The 14,227-nt window shown below is 42.1% G+C and overlaps 1 protein-coding gene across 1 annotated transcript in view; it reads left to right on the top strand.

Annotated features, from left to right (window-relative positions):
- Nucleotides 1-5,423: 5,423 nt before the first annotated feature.
- Nucleotides 5,424-14,227, top strand: part of TAFA4 (TAFA chemokine like family member 4) — a 44,623-nt gene continuing 35,819 nt past the window's right edge. The window contains exons 1-2 of the mRNA XM_010200283.2: nt 5,424-5,503; nt 8,531-8,646. Of these exons, the coding sequence (XP_010198585.2) occupies nt 5,424-5,503; nt 8,531-8,646 (196 nt within the window). The remainder of the gene's footprint in view (nt 5,504-8,530; nt 8,647-14,227) is intronic.

Raw genomic sequence — 14,227 nt, 5'->3', positions numbered from 1 at the left:
GCAGCTTTGATTTCAAACTACTCCTTACGCTGTGTGAACTGTCAGTCCTTTTGTTTCTCACCTTCAGTCCCTTGCTTGAATTTGTTTTCTGATTCTGTGCTCTGCTGTTACTGCTTCTGTGTGACCTGAGCTCCACTGTACTAAACTTGGAAGCCATAAAGTCTCACTTAGAATGAGGAGGCTGGTAGGGTTTATTTCCTGTAGCTCTCATTGGCATTGTTTTCCTCCCTACCTCTCCCAGATGCTGTTAAGTGAGATTTTTTTAACTATTCCTGTGGAAAGGGCTGCTGAGCAGTGGCAGACTGAGCTGCTGCCAGCAGAGACTGATGCCATAAACAGAATGTGATGTCATATAAAAGCACTTCAAAACTTTCAGGTGAAGTGTGTTGGGAGTCTGTTGGGTGTGAGAAGTGCTGGGAACTGCTGCTGTCCCCCTGCGGTTTTTAGGCTACATGTCTGGCTTTCCTAAACGTGAGGAAGCACGCGTGCAGTTTGCTGCCACCTTGTTTAGGTGATTTTCTTGCTGTTTGAAGAGCCTTTCTCACTTCAGTTTGCCATATGGAGCTTGATGTGATTGGACCTCCCTTGGTGATACTTGTAGGGAAGCAGACGCAGCAGGAGAAAAGTTGATGTTGACTCTAGGAGTAAAGGATAGAGGAATTGGGTGCAATAAAGGTTTTGCTTCCTTGTGCTGAGATAAGTCATACGTTCCTATGTGCATAACTGTGTCCTTCCTCAGTTTGCATAGTGCCTTCATACCTGGTGTAGCTGTTACTTGATGTGAGTAATGATTATCAGAACTGAGGCCTTTAAGAACCTGACATATCCCAGTGTGTTGTGCCAACTGGGAAAATAAGCAGAAGATACCAGGAGGGGACACGAGGTAGAAGCTGGAAGGTTTGTTACCTCTATTTGTGGTACTGATGAGGGTAATCTCTGGTTACTGTATTTTCTGGGGTTCACTTCAAAATACCTGATGTTAAGAATCTAGTGGTGATTCAGAGAAGAGCTGCATGACAAATTTAATAGTAGAAAGCCCTCCAAGGAGAGGTTTTCTCCATCTCACTTCTGTGAAAGTGTGGGATGTGATGGCGGGCTGCGAGCGTGGGCAGCGACAACGGAGAGTGGAGGTCGCTTTCATCTGCCAGCAAGAAGCCTAATGAGATCAGATGCCTAGAAGCAAGAAGCTGGACAAATCCAGCTTAGAAATCAGGTGCAGTTTTTAAAGCGAGGTTAATTAACTGTTGGAATAACTTAGCTGTGTTGAATTAAATGCCACGTGGAGTCTTCAGATCAAGCTAAATTTACCTGAGCCGATGCAGAAATTTCTAGATGAGAGTCGAGGGACTAAATTCATAGAATCAAAATTCTAAATCTAAAATAGAATCTAAATCGAGATTAAACAAGAATTTAAAGCGCTCGTTTTCCCTCTGGCTGGGCAGTTTCTGTGGGCTCACGGGGGATATTGGGGTGCAGCCCATGAGGCAGAGCAGAACCCACAGCAGCCCGGCGCCTCCTCCCGCGTGGGCCCCACGCTCCAGCCCTCGGGTGAACGGAGGAATCCCGTGACAGCAACACGTTAATATGATTAATGACAAAACTTAATTCGCACGGACAGTTCATTCTTGCTCAAAGGACCGCTCGTGAATTTAGAGGCTGCGCAGCAGGCGGGGCGGGCTGGGAGAGGATCCCTCTGAGGGCCAGGATGGCTCTGCTGAGGAACAATGAGCGGGGTTCGGTGGAGCACGTTGTACGGATGGGGTTTAATGAGATTTCCGAGTAATGACAAAAGTTGGAAGCGTTTAATAGCTCGCCGCTGAATTATGCATGCGGCCTGCGCCGGCGCCGGCCCCACGGCTGCGGGCTGAGGCGGCAGCGGGCCGCCAGGGGGCAGCAGCGCCACGCCGCACGCCCGGCGGCCGCTCTCAGCGAGGTGCGCGCTGGGCCGGCCTCCCAGCATAGCATCGCATCGCTCCGCCCCGAATCGCATCGCATCACATCGGTCCGCATCGCCCGTTAGTACCGGCAAAACTGCAGCTACTCCACGCGAACAAAACCATTTCCACGCTCGCGGCCCTCACGGCTCTGTGGGCTGCCAGGACCAGGGAGTGTCACCTTTCATGCCCTGAGGGGCAGCGGCCGCTCTCTGGCCTGTGGGCCAGGGCCAGGCTGCTTTTGTGGGATAAAGGAGGGACACTAATAAATTTGTGTCCTGTTTATAGCCGTTTGGCCCTGAAGTGAGCAGCCTGAGCTGATGGAGCTGGACAGGGAGCTGTTTGCTTGAGCTCAGTTCTTAATTTTTGTGTCTATTTCCCCCTCCAACTCCACTTTTCAAATGCACACAGTGACTTGACTAGATTCCCCACCCTTGCTGCTGCCCCCCTCCCCCAGAAACTGCAGACGTTTCTCTGCTTTCCTTTACTCAGTAGAACATATGTGTTTAGTGTAGCTGATAGTGGGGCTAAGCTCTGAGGATGGCAAATCTCTGTGTACAAAATTGCGTGGTACCTGTCCGTACTGCGTTTCTTCTCACCAATTGCTTCACAAGGATGCACTGTCTTTATTTTGATTGAGGAATTATTGAGAATGGAGACATGAATGTGTTTTAAATATTTAATGGACAAAGGTTTTCTAAATTATTTAATAGCTTATTATAAAAGATGATGTAAGGTGGTTTAGTAATGTATTTGTTACAGAAAGTAGCCATAAGAAGTGTTTCACAACATGTAAATATTGGTAGAAGTACCTAATTTAAATGCTATCTTATTCCATCTCTCAGAAAAAAATATGCAGTGACTGTACAGTTTTCAAATAACTTTAGACCTTTATTGTTCCTGTTCTTCAAATGCCTGTCTGACATAGGGAAGTGCTATTTTTACCCATTTTAGTGGAGTGCAGGGGTACAGAGATAGTGCCAGGACTGAGGCACAGCCCATCTGACCATTGGGATTCTCTTCAGATACCAGAACGCACAGTACTAGTTCAGGCTTGTGTATATCCCAAATACTGGTGTGGGAGAGTTGTGTGGCCAGAAGTGAGAACTGGTGTGCAAAGTAGGAGCTGTTCATGGATGGCACATGTCCAAGAGTGAAGTCCTTCCCCTCTCCCCATTCCTCCATCTTTCTTTCCTGGAGCTTTGCTAGAGATGGAGGTGGGGTTTCAGTTGCCTCCTGGCTAGAGGTCATTGTACAAAATCTTTCCCCACGAGCCTTCCTTTGCCTTCCTTGGGTTTCTTCTGCTCAAAATCCTCCTGTGCAAATTAACCTGTCTGCATTGAAGGACTTTGTCCCCAAAGTTCCAGTTGTCAGACGTATGGGCGCCTCTTGGGAGGTGATGCTGACTTTTATGTTGTTTAGAGTGAAGCGGTTTGCTGGCAGGTGCCTGGTGTGAGGGCTGGTGCCCACTGGTGGGAGCAGCTGCCCTCCCAGGCCACGCTGCCCTGGCAGAGTTTCTGGTGCAGAAGGTCAGGAGTGATTTACTTGTTTATGCAGCCATCAGATAAGCAGCTCTGCTTTCCAAAGCAACACTGAGCCCTCTGATCACAGAATACACACAAAACATGGTTTCGCCAGGAGAAGCCTGAAATTCCTTTTACTGTTGTTAACCAGGTGAGCCTCTTGCTTTTGTTCTGATGTCTCTCCTTTATTGACATAAACCAGCTGAATCTCAGACTTAAGATTGCACTGTGGGAGTTTGCTTTATACTCCTCTCAAACAACCCTATTTTCTTAAGAAATATTGCTGCCTGGAAGGCATCAGAGAGCCCCAAGATACGCTGGCGGCGGTATCATCTGCCACATTTGCCACATGCATTGAAGTAGAATGAGTTACTATTTCCTTATCTTTTACCAGTATTTAACATGTGTTTACAGAACAGGTTACACTAAAGTTAGTATTTACCTATAGATGCATCTGCACAGGTTTTTTTTCCCCCTCTGTAATAAAAATTGTAGAGCAGATAAGCGCTACAACCCAAGTTAGTGTATTGCTATATTGATTTGTACAAGAGCTCTGTAAGAATATTTATCTGTCTGTCCTGTTATGAAATGGGTAAAAATGTACCACACAACCATTTCAGTCAGTCAATGCTACATTGAAAAAAACCTGTTTGCTTTTTCTCCATAGGCCTTTTGAGGCACACTGATTCCTGCTATTTATTTATTTATTTAATGTGTATTTGTGGAAGAAAGGATTAATACAGGATGGTAGTGATTTGTCTTAAGATATGTCTTTGCCCCTGTTTTATTTTGATTAGAACTGCTGCAGTTTTGGCTCTTCTGAAACTCTCCACATTGGAAAGTGAAGACAGAGTAAAATGTGATTAATTATAGATTGCTGGCCTGGTACCTCTTTAATTCCAGCAATTACTCTGTTTTCTCATGGTGTTCTGAACAGAAAGGAGATGAGTGTATTGAGCCATGGGCTTTCCTGCCCTAAGCTTCTGAAAGGTGTCTGCCTACGTGATTTTAGGACCCCAGAGATCTTTTACCCTCCAATATGATAGTGTAATTTTATGTTTCTTAAAAACAAATCTCTAATTGATCAAAGGAAGAGGGAAATGAGTGGTGGGAGAAGAAGAGAAAAGGTTATTGTGATTGTTCTGTAGGTGAAGACCACATTATTATTACTCTCACAAATTGCACCGAGTCATGTTTTCAATAGCAGAAGGTCAAGTTGAGCCCAGGGATAGAAGTGAGAGAACAAATATAAACAGTGAAAGCAAAGAGACTCAAATGTCTATGAAACGGAGTGTTTGAGCTCGTTGTTCTGTGGAACGTGTATCAATACTGCTGCAAAAGTGTCTGTCTATAGTGATTTCAAAGTGTAGCTTCTGGGTAAAGGTGGGCTGGGTGTGAGATGTGAGGCTGGAAGCAAGTAGAGACGAAAGTGTCAGCTGATGCTACAATGCATTGATCCCTGTTGATGTGACCCTACACACTCTCTGCTCCTGGAGCACCAGTCAAAGACTTTTGCTCTGTCTTTAATAATCTCTGGTTTAAACTGATGGATGTTTCACTTAATCATGTGGAAATCTGTTTGCACTGTGGTGGTGTCTTAGACCTTAAAGCTTTCACAGTGGTTGGGTGGCAAAAGGGCACGTGGTTTTAAGGACACAGTGAGCTGTGCATGTTACATTTGTAATTTCTAGTATGACAATCTCTGCCTTTAGTTACTGTAGTGGTATTTCAGAGCTGCCTCATCACAGTTTTCTCCGTGCTCGTGGAAACAAGTGAAAAGAACGATCTGCAGCCTTTTAGCTCAGGTTGCACTGTAGATGGCACTGTGCAACAATAATTTTGGTAGTGAAGGTCTATTTCACAGCAGCATTCTGGACGTTAATTGCAGTGTAATATGGCTTTCTTTCTAGGTCCCCAAAGCAAAGGAAAAATTCTGAAATGCAGAAAGGCTTATTTGCTGCCGCAAATGGGAATCTGGAATAACTATGAAAAACACACTGAAATAATTGTGTTTGACTGGAACAAAATTCTTGCAAAGTCCCCAAGGTAAGAGCACTTTTTATCTTTCAAATGACACAGATTTGCTGTTCTTGTTAGCAACAATATCCTCTTGAACCCAACAGAGAATGAAGGCTTGACATTTCTGAAAGCCGCAGCCCACTGACGTTGAAGGGCTCAGCACCTCTTGCTGCATCTCTCTGCCAAATTTCATGTTTTCCCCTGCCTTTTTGAACATCCTCTTGTATTTCTTTTTATTAGCAGGCTGAAGACTTGTGTCATGTCTACCTGTAAGGCTGACTAAACTCTGCAAATGTATCATGTGAATGGTACTGGATGTTTTTTGCAGCCTTTCAGTTTGGATAGAACCAAGTTGATGCTTTATAGTGAACACACTTACTTAAAAAGGGGTAAGGTTACTTGTTAACTTGAAACCTTGTTTCACCTTCACTAACACCAAGACCATGGCTTCAAAAGAGTCAAACTCACAATCTGGGATTTGAAATTAGATCAGCACACAATCATTTCCACTGGGATGTGCTTCGCTCCTGTGCTGGTAATGGTGGGAACACCTGGGTTCACTAACATGCTGAAATAGCAGCTGTTGAGCATGCAGTGCATGATTTGGAACTAAATACCCGTCCCTTCCATCCACTCACACCAGAAAGGCCATGCTCTAAGTATCTGACCTGTGGTGTTTAATTCCAAAGGGTTAAATCCTGCTTTCAGTCACACCTCAGGAAACCTGTTGGAAGGTCTCTGGCTTCTTTATGATACTACAGAATGACCCCAGAGCTAGGGTCTTCCCTGATATTTGGATCAGATTCCAATGTTTGCATTTAGAGCAACAGATGGATGGTATTGCAAGATGAGCATATGATGACTTTCTCTTTAGTGGTAACTGGTACGTGAGGTGTAAGCTGTGTGTTTCTTATGGAAAGAACATGAAAACTAAGGTTGAATTAATCTCTCTCCTCATGAAAATGAGGCACAGTTACCTAGGGAAGATTTGGTAGGTTGAAATCTGAAATGGTAAGTTGATTTCAGAGCTTACTGGTCAGTTTCCTTAGGCTAACATTGAATCAACATCAATAATAACATTTATGCCTGTTTCACAGTGACTCAATCCCGTTAGCTGCAGTAGCATTGTGTTATTCAGCTGTCTGCAAGAGGTGGATTAGGTCCATGCTTATTAGCTGAAGTGTAGCTGCTCTGAATTAGCTTGGGAGTGCTCCATGAGAGGATACTTGTAGGGTAGACAAGGATCAGTGATATCTTTATTTTCTGGGGTTGATTCACGCTAGGAAAAGACTCCTGATGCTGCTGCAAATGAGCCTCAGTTTCTTGCTGTACTGGTTTATTTCCATTCAGAGTGCCAACGTATTGGGCTTGAAACAGAGCATCTTCTTAAAGCAAAGAAAGGTACCTTTTTGTCAAATCAGTCCTTAAAATGAGGCTTCTTTACATATACATTTCTTTTTCTTAAATTTGTAGATATGATGAGTTATTCTTAGCAATATTTGTGAAGCTTTTTAAAAGAAGTCTTTAGGCTGGGGTAAAGTCTACAAGGATATATAAACTTGCTGGGTTTTTCACCGGTGTGTTTTTATTCTTAGATGTGAAGTAGTGTTTGTCACTAAAATATATTTACATACAACAGGCCTTTGATCTCTTAACTTGTAATATTAATAAGTGCATTTGTGATTTGTTTGGGCCTTACCAACATTCCCATTTGTACACAATGAGAGAACAAAATTGTTTTCTGCTGCACAAAAGGGAAAATTGTGCAGGCTCTAAAAATAGGTTCATCTGTAGATGGTTATCAAATTTAAACCAGGATCCAAATGCTTCACCTGGCTTTGGCAGTAGAGCTCTCCAGGCATAAGGGGATTATATTTTAGTTTGTAAAAATGATGGGGTTGAGTAGTCTCAGCTATTTTAAAGATATGCAGATAGATTATTTAGAAAATACTTGAAGAACCAGAACTGGAATCTGCAGTGGAGAAAAGTTCCCAAAGGACTTTTTGGTGCAAATAAGCATGTTTATGGTAGGCTTGGCCAAATCCCAGTGTGCTGATTAACTGCAGACTAACATTACTGCTATGAAAGTAGTATTTAGTTGAATTTATGCAAATCTATAAATTGCCTTTAATTGATTTGATGTATTCCTGCTTACAGCATTTGCTGAAAGTGTGGAACATCATATCTAAGGGTTCAACTGCGTCATGCCGGTTTACGTATTGCATGAGTAATAAATCATCATAACTGAGTTTAAGGAAATTATTAGATTACCTCTGTATATGATGAATGGTATAACAAAAGCTATTGAGAGATTTAATTGTAGATATTTGCAGCAAAATTGCTGAGGATTTGTGGTCTTAGTATTAGAACCTAAAATGAATGAGTAACAATATCTGCCTGTTTTAGAACAAATGTTTTCTGAAATGCAGTTTCTAACACCCTGGCAGAGCAGGGAGTCTTTGCATGTTTGACTAAGGTACTGGTTTCATGAATGTTTAACTCTCAGCAAGTTCTTGGTCTTCAGGAAAGGCAGCAGATGAAGTATGCTGGGACATCCAGCCAATCTATGTGCATGGCGACATAGGAGTTGGTAGTTTTAGCAAGCATGTCCTGAGACGTGTTAAGTAAGAAAGACAGTTTTTTTTCCCTGTGGTATTTCTGTAATTTTGAAGCTGATGCAGATAAAAACCAGTAGCACAATTTCCAAATATGTACATTTAAATTTGAATGTGAATGGATCTTAATAGCAAAACAAATCCCACCCCTTATTTCAGATTCACGGAAATATATTGCACTCAAAATGTCTTATTAGAAGGTTATGTTTGTGGGTAATACAATGTGTGGTAGCTGCTGCATTGCTTCTAATTATAAAACATACTTAACAAAATATTGATCCCAACTAATCCATGAGTATGATTTTGTCAGTGTTGCCTTGTAATAACCCATATCAGTTATTCTTCAGCATCTTTCCAGCTTTTCCTTCCCCACGAAATTTTTATGTTATTCCCTGCTCACATTGTTCTTTCACTCAACTGCTTCCTTTTCTGCCTCCAGGATGAGATTCAGTGCCAAATCAATGCTTCTATCTGACTGGCTCTTTCTGGTCTATGTGTTAATGGTCTGCTGTAAATTGTTGTCCGCCTCTAGCCACCATCCCCGGGGGCACACAGGTAGGAGCTTTTAAACTCATTATGCGCTACTGAGACCAATTAATACCACTCACAGAATGTTAGGGTCCACTTTTTACTGATGGATAATTGATGAGGCTGTTGACAGCATGTTACAATCAGTGCAATGGGTTAAAAGTACAACAACAAGAAAAAAAATAGAGTTATTGTAAATTTTCATGTTTTTTTCTTGACTAGTTTTACGTACTGAAGCTCACCAGACAGGTTTGGAGTGACTTCATGACTGCTAAGACTTTGGGATTTGTATGTGTAGTTTTGCTTTATCCTTACTCAAAGATATTCTGAAGCGTGTCTTCATCTTATTTCTTAGTCCAGTTGTTATCAAAATACCTTACAATGGTATTGTTTGCTTTGGTGGCCAATAGATCAAAGCCCTTGGACTTACCTTAGCCATTTCTTTCACTAACACAGATACTGAACTGTGGTTTAGTTCAGCTTGTGATACATTCCTCCTTTTCCTATCTTGCATAGTGAGGCAAAGAAAAAGATACTGGATTTAAGAGAATGCACTACTGTAGCTGAGTAGATCTACCAGGCACAATGTAGTATCTTACTATAAATGACAGAAATAGCTCAAAACAAGCTGGGTTGGCTTCATGGAAAGATATCAGACAGGATCCTCTGCTAGGATTTTGCAGACACACCATCCTGAAAGAAGAAAGGAATATAGATGTACTAATGCTAATGCAAAGATACCAGTACAAGTCCTAAAACTGGATAGCTGAGTTAGTCCTATGTCACCTTTGATCTCAGAAGAGAAAAAGGTAAGTTAACAGAATAAAACTACCACCTATGAACTCTACTTTTTAGAAGAGATCAAAAGCTTGGCTACAACACTGTGATGAAATGACTGCATTCTCAGTACTATACTTAGCTTCATACTTGCTTGGGGATGTCTTCAAGTGTTACTGCTTGTGATGTAATCTCATTCTTAAATTAGATGTCATACCTTAAATCCATACGTAATGTTTCCAGCTCTGAGCCAGACTCTTGTGGGTCCAGGTCTAATGTTAGCATCCACTTCAGCTCAGTGCTAGGAAGTGGGGATGCATTTGTTAGAGGCTTCATCCTCCAGATGAGACAACCTATTGATCTCTGCCCTGGCTGCTTCTGATGGTTGTCTAGGTAGGAGCCGAAGGCTCCTCATATGCTTGCCAAAGTCTCTTCAGTCCTGGCAAGCAAGACTGAGTGTGACCTGCATACAGCTGGCCATGTGCTCACAGCACATCAGCGGTGTGTGTATCTAGGAGCTACACAAACCACCTCCTTGCCTGATCCTGTCACCAGCTCTGCATTCCCTGATGAGGTGTAGCACTTGTATGTGTTTGTCTTAAAACACAGAGTTGTGGAGAATAACTGACATGGTGCAGGAAAAGCCCTTAAAGTGATTCAGTGAATACAGTGTTAGAGGCTGATCTGTATTACCATTTTACATGTAGCTGTTGTGGAAACTAGTTGAATTACTTCAATGAGGAAGGGGGTCTATGCACAGTGACAAGTTAATTAGGCCCTCTTGACCTTTCCTATAAACAGCTGCTGCTTAGAAGAGCATTTCAGAGCTGAGTATGCAGCAAAATCTGGAAAACAGCCTTCTGCAGCTTTTGTCATTCTGGGGAGAATCTTATTGTAAAAGAAAATGTTATTATTGTCTTTTAAAGCTGTACTTTGCATGTGTACCTAAGGAAAATACCTGTAAAAAGACAGTAGTCGTGTTGTGGGCTCCTGTGATGAACACTCATTCATTGCGTGTTATGCAAATTATGACAACCTTTGAAACATAATGTTTCAGAATGCTTGACTGCGTACTTTTAATTGACACCAAGAATTTCTTCTCCTATATTAAAGAAGTTCTGTAAAACACAATCAAGCTGCTCGACTGTTAAGCAGATTTGCATACCATGCTTTCTCTAGTAGGCTAAAAGACAGGTTCTACTCTTCATAAATTATTTGGTCAGGTTATTTCAAATAGCCTTAAAGCTGTAGCCTTTGTGCACCTTTTTAGACTACAGTATCGTGTTCTTCCCTAGAGCTGAGTGTCTCTTATTTGTACACTGAAGTGACAGCCATCCCACTTCACAATTCCATGTAGCAGATAAAATAGTCACTGCGTTTTTGATTCTCCAGCTCCTTGTGTCTGACACATGGCACCACAGAGTCTTGGGAGACTCTTCTCAAGGGGCCTGCATTTCCCAACCTCTTCTTCTCTCTGCTATTGGATACAACACCTAGATGGACATTCTAATGTACGATCAGATCAGTGACAGAATGTGATATGTGAGTAGGACAATGCCTTGCTCATCAGGAAAGCAAATCATTTACAGCTTTTAGTGTAGCCTGTTTTGTGGAAAGCAAATAATTAGTCTCATTTGTTTAATACAAATTAGCTTGTTCTTGGATGGCAACTGAGATTAAATTTTTGCAGTCAGTAGGCAACTATAATGTTTTTGAAAGTGAAATGGTCCTAAAGCACATTACAGGGATGAATTTAAGCTTTAGGTTTGGCAAAGACCTTGTCTGCTGTCTCTTAGGTCAAGCAGCTGTAACCTGACAGGTATGTACTGAGGTGGGAAAGACATGCTGTGTTTCAAGCTATGTACTTGCCATCACTGGTCATTTTTGAAAAAATGCTTGCTCATCAAAGCTAAGAAGCTTTATTAACCAACAGCAGACAACAGTATTTAAGATGAAAAGTGGGGATTGACTTTTTTCTTTTCAAAACACTGCTGTTTGTAAGGGATTTCATCTAGGAGAAGACAATTATTGACTTTGGTTATGTTAGATGGTGCCTGAAAGAATGGTATTTGACAGTTGTCTCTGCAGTATTCAGCCAGGAACAGAGAGTAGATCTTTAAGGACCCAATAACCATCCTATTTCTGAGAAGTGGGAGAGAACGCCACTGAACAATCCCTTTGACAAAAAAGGCCTCTTCACTGTAATGAAGTGTAAGACAGACATGGTTCTTTCTTTTGTTCTGCAAAATATTTGCTACCATCAAATAACTGTTAGAGGAGAAAGAGACTGTTCAATCTACCAAGACAATCCTGCTACTGCTTTGACGCAATTAGGATCTTGAGCCCAATTTGGAGGCCACAGCCTATTTTTCATTCAAATGTTGTAATTGCTTTTACTGGCAGAGTTAACTATGTCACCGAAATTGGGCAGAAACTTCTCAACACCAATTAGAGTTAAAAAGCAGGCATTGCTTTATTCGGGCTCCTCCTAACAGGCGTGCCATAAGCTTCCTTGGGTAAAGCTTATGTAATGCTGTTACATCCATATGTATCAAACTTCCTTGAATAGTTATACATATTCCTACATTTCCTGGAACTAATTATTGTATTTGCATGATCATTACAAGTGGTTTAAGTCTCTGAGGGCCTTCCACTTTGGTCTTTTGTGGCTTATAGTGATCTCTGGTGGTCATATTAAGGATATCCTTTGGCTGAAGTCTTTAGACTCTCCATATAAGGTATTGGTTCCTTATTTTCAAGGTAATTTTTAACTTATCTGGTTTAGACCACAGATGGGCTAGAGACAACTGTTTTCCTTCCATCTCCTATCCTTTATGTTTCTTCATCCAGCCATGGCAGTATCCTTTTGTCTCTTGTGTTTTTCCACTTGTCTCTGACAACTAGGCAAGAGGTAGAGGAGAAGTGCTCCTTTGCATTACCATTATATCCTGAAGATGGTGCTTATGCAGTTTATTTCAGCAGGCTCTCTATACATCTATAGAGAGAAGACATGTCAGAATATTTATCTGGCTTTGTTCCTCTTCAGAAGAGTTCCTCTTCAGCCCTGACAATAGCTGAGGGAAACATAGGCACCAACCTTACTATAGCTACTTAAGGTTGGGCAGTATTTCAGCTTCCTAGAGTACCTAACTGATACCGATATAACTGTGAATTCCATGCTGTGCTGGATGAAGCAACATACATTTAGTACCACAAAAAAAATGTTTCCATCTCACTGTTATAAGTCAGGATCCACAAATGATGAGACATTGAAAAGACACTTCCTCAGGTCACCTCATGCAGACCATTAGTTGATGTAGCCAGCTGAGCAGTTTTGGTCACAAATTGCCAGTGCAGCTTGGCTTTTTTTGAAACTGTTGTGTTTTATGTGATGATGCTCACCTGAGGTGATGACCCTTGATGGTCAGCAAACCAGACCTGCTGAAGGCAGTACACGGGGTATGTGTTGAACTAGGTGCTTAAGAATTCTTTTCTGTGTCCCAAATGGCAAAGAGAAATCAGTACCCTGGAGGAGTAGAAGAATCCTCTCTCAAACCTAGCGACCACACTAACAAGCTGGGCAGATACGTGCTTCACTGCCCTCTATTACATAGGGAGGGAGGAACAGCAGCCTATGACAGGTTAAACCTTGATGAGTTGTCAGCATGGGATGTGTTACCAGGTGTCATGTGAAGAAGTAGTGAACATCACAGTTCATCTGAAGGATGAAGAAGGGATTCAGTGATGCTGTTGGTCTGGACTCAAAAGGTTGAGCAGCAGGTGGGCATAAATGACACTGGGAACATCCCAGCAGAAGGTTTCTGCTTTAGACATAACATAGCAATTCATGTGCCCAGGCATATATCAGACATGGCTTTGGTCTGCGGGACCCTTCAAGCCTGCTTTTTTGACTTGTACCTCATGCTTTTGATTTCAGGTGGTCTAGTAGTAGGCTGGATTGTTCCACATCAATTGCAAGTTTTCACAATTTAAAGGACTTTGTGGACAGAATCCTGCCCCTGTTAGAGTCAGAGGGAAAAATCTTCCCTTAAACAGGCTCCAGGACTTCATCTACTTAAGTGAAAGCTGTGTGTCTGAAAAAATGCAGCTTTGTATTAGAAACATTGCTACTTTCAAGAAGAAAAATGGCAAACCCCAAGCTTCTCATTCTCCCCTTGTATTGTGGTTGAGTTCCTTCCAGCAGCCCTATTCCCAGTTCCAGCAGAGGGCCCTGCAAGGCTGCCAAACGGGCTCAGGCCAGGTACCACGCCTGCTTTCTTGTCATTGAAGTCATAACTGTGCATTTTACTAATTAGAATGATGAACCCTTTGTATTTCAACGGGGCAGACATGGTTAGTGCACAATAAGCTTTAGCCTTTTGTTCTATTTAACTCCTTTTATATCTTAATGTTTTATTCAGTGTGTTATTTATTTGTTTTATTATCCAGCTTCTAAATATAGGGTAGCTACAATATACAGCCCTGGCTGTAATCCCTTCAAGTAATAAGGCAGAGAAAGCAATTGTCATGCTTTAACCCCAGCCAGCAATTAAGCACCACATGGCTGCTTATTCATCTGCCCAGTGGGATGGGGGAGAGAACTGGGGATGGGTGGGGGAAGTGCAACTCATAGCTTGAGATAAAGACAGTTCAATGGGACAAAAAAGGAAGGGAAAAGAGTAATAGAATATACAAAATAAGTGATGCACAATACAGTCGCCCACCACCTGCTGAGAAATGCCCAGCCAACCCCTGGCCAACTCCCCCCAGTTTTGTTGTTCACCATGAGGTCCTGTGGTATGGAATATACCTTTGGCCAGCTCAGGTCAGC

Source organism: Colius striatus, chromosome 15 (assembly GCF_028858725.1).
Source record: "Colius striatus isolate bColStr4 chromosome 15, bColStr4.1.hap1, whole genome shotgun sequence".
NCBI lineage: Eukaryota > Metazoa > Chordata > Aves > Coliiformes > Coliidae > Colius > Colius striatus.
The sequence above is the reverse complement of the archived record's forward strand: the minus strand, read 5'-3'. Positions and strand labels throughout refer to the sequence as shown.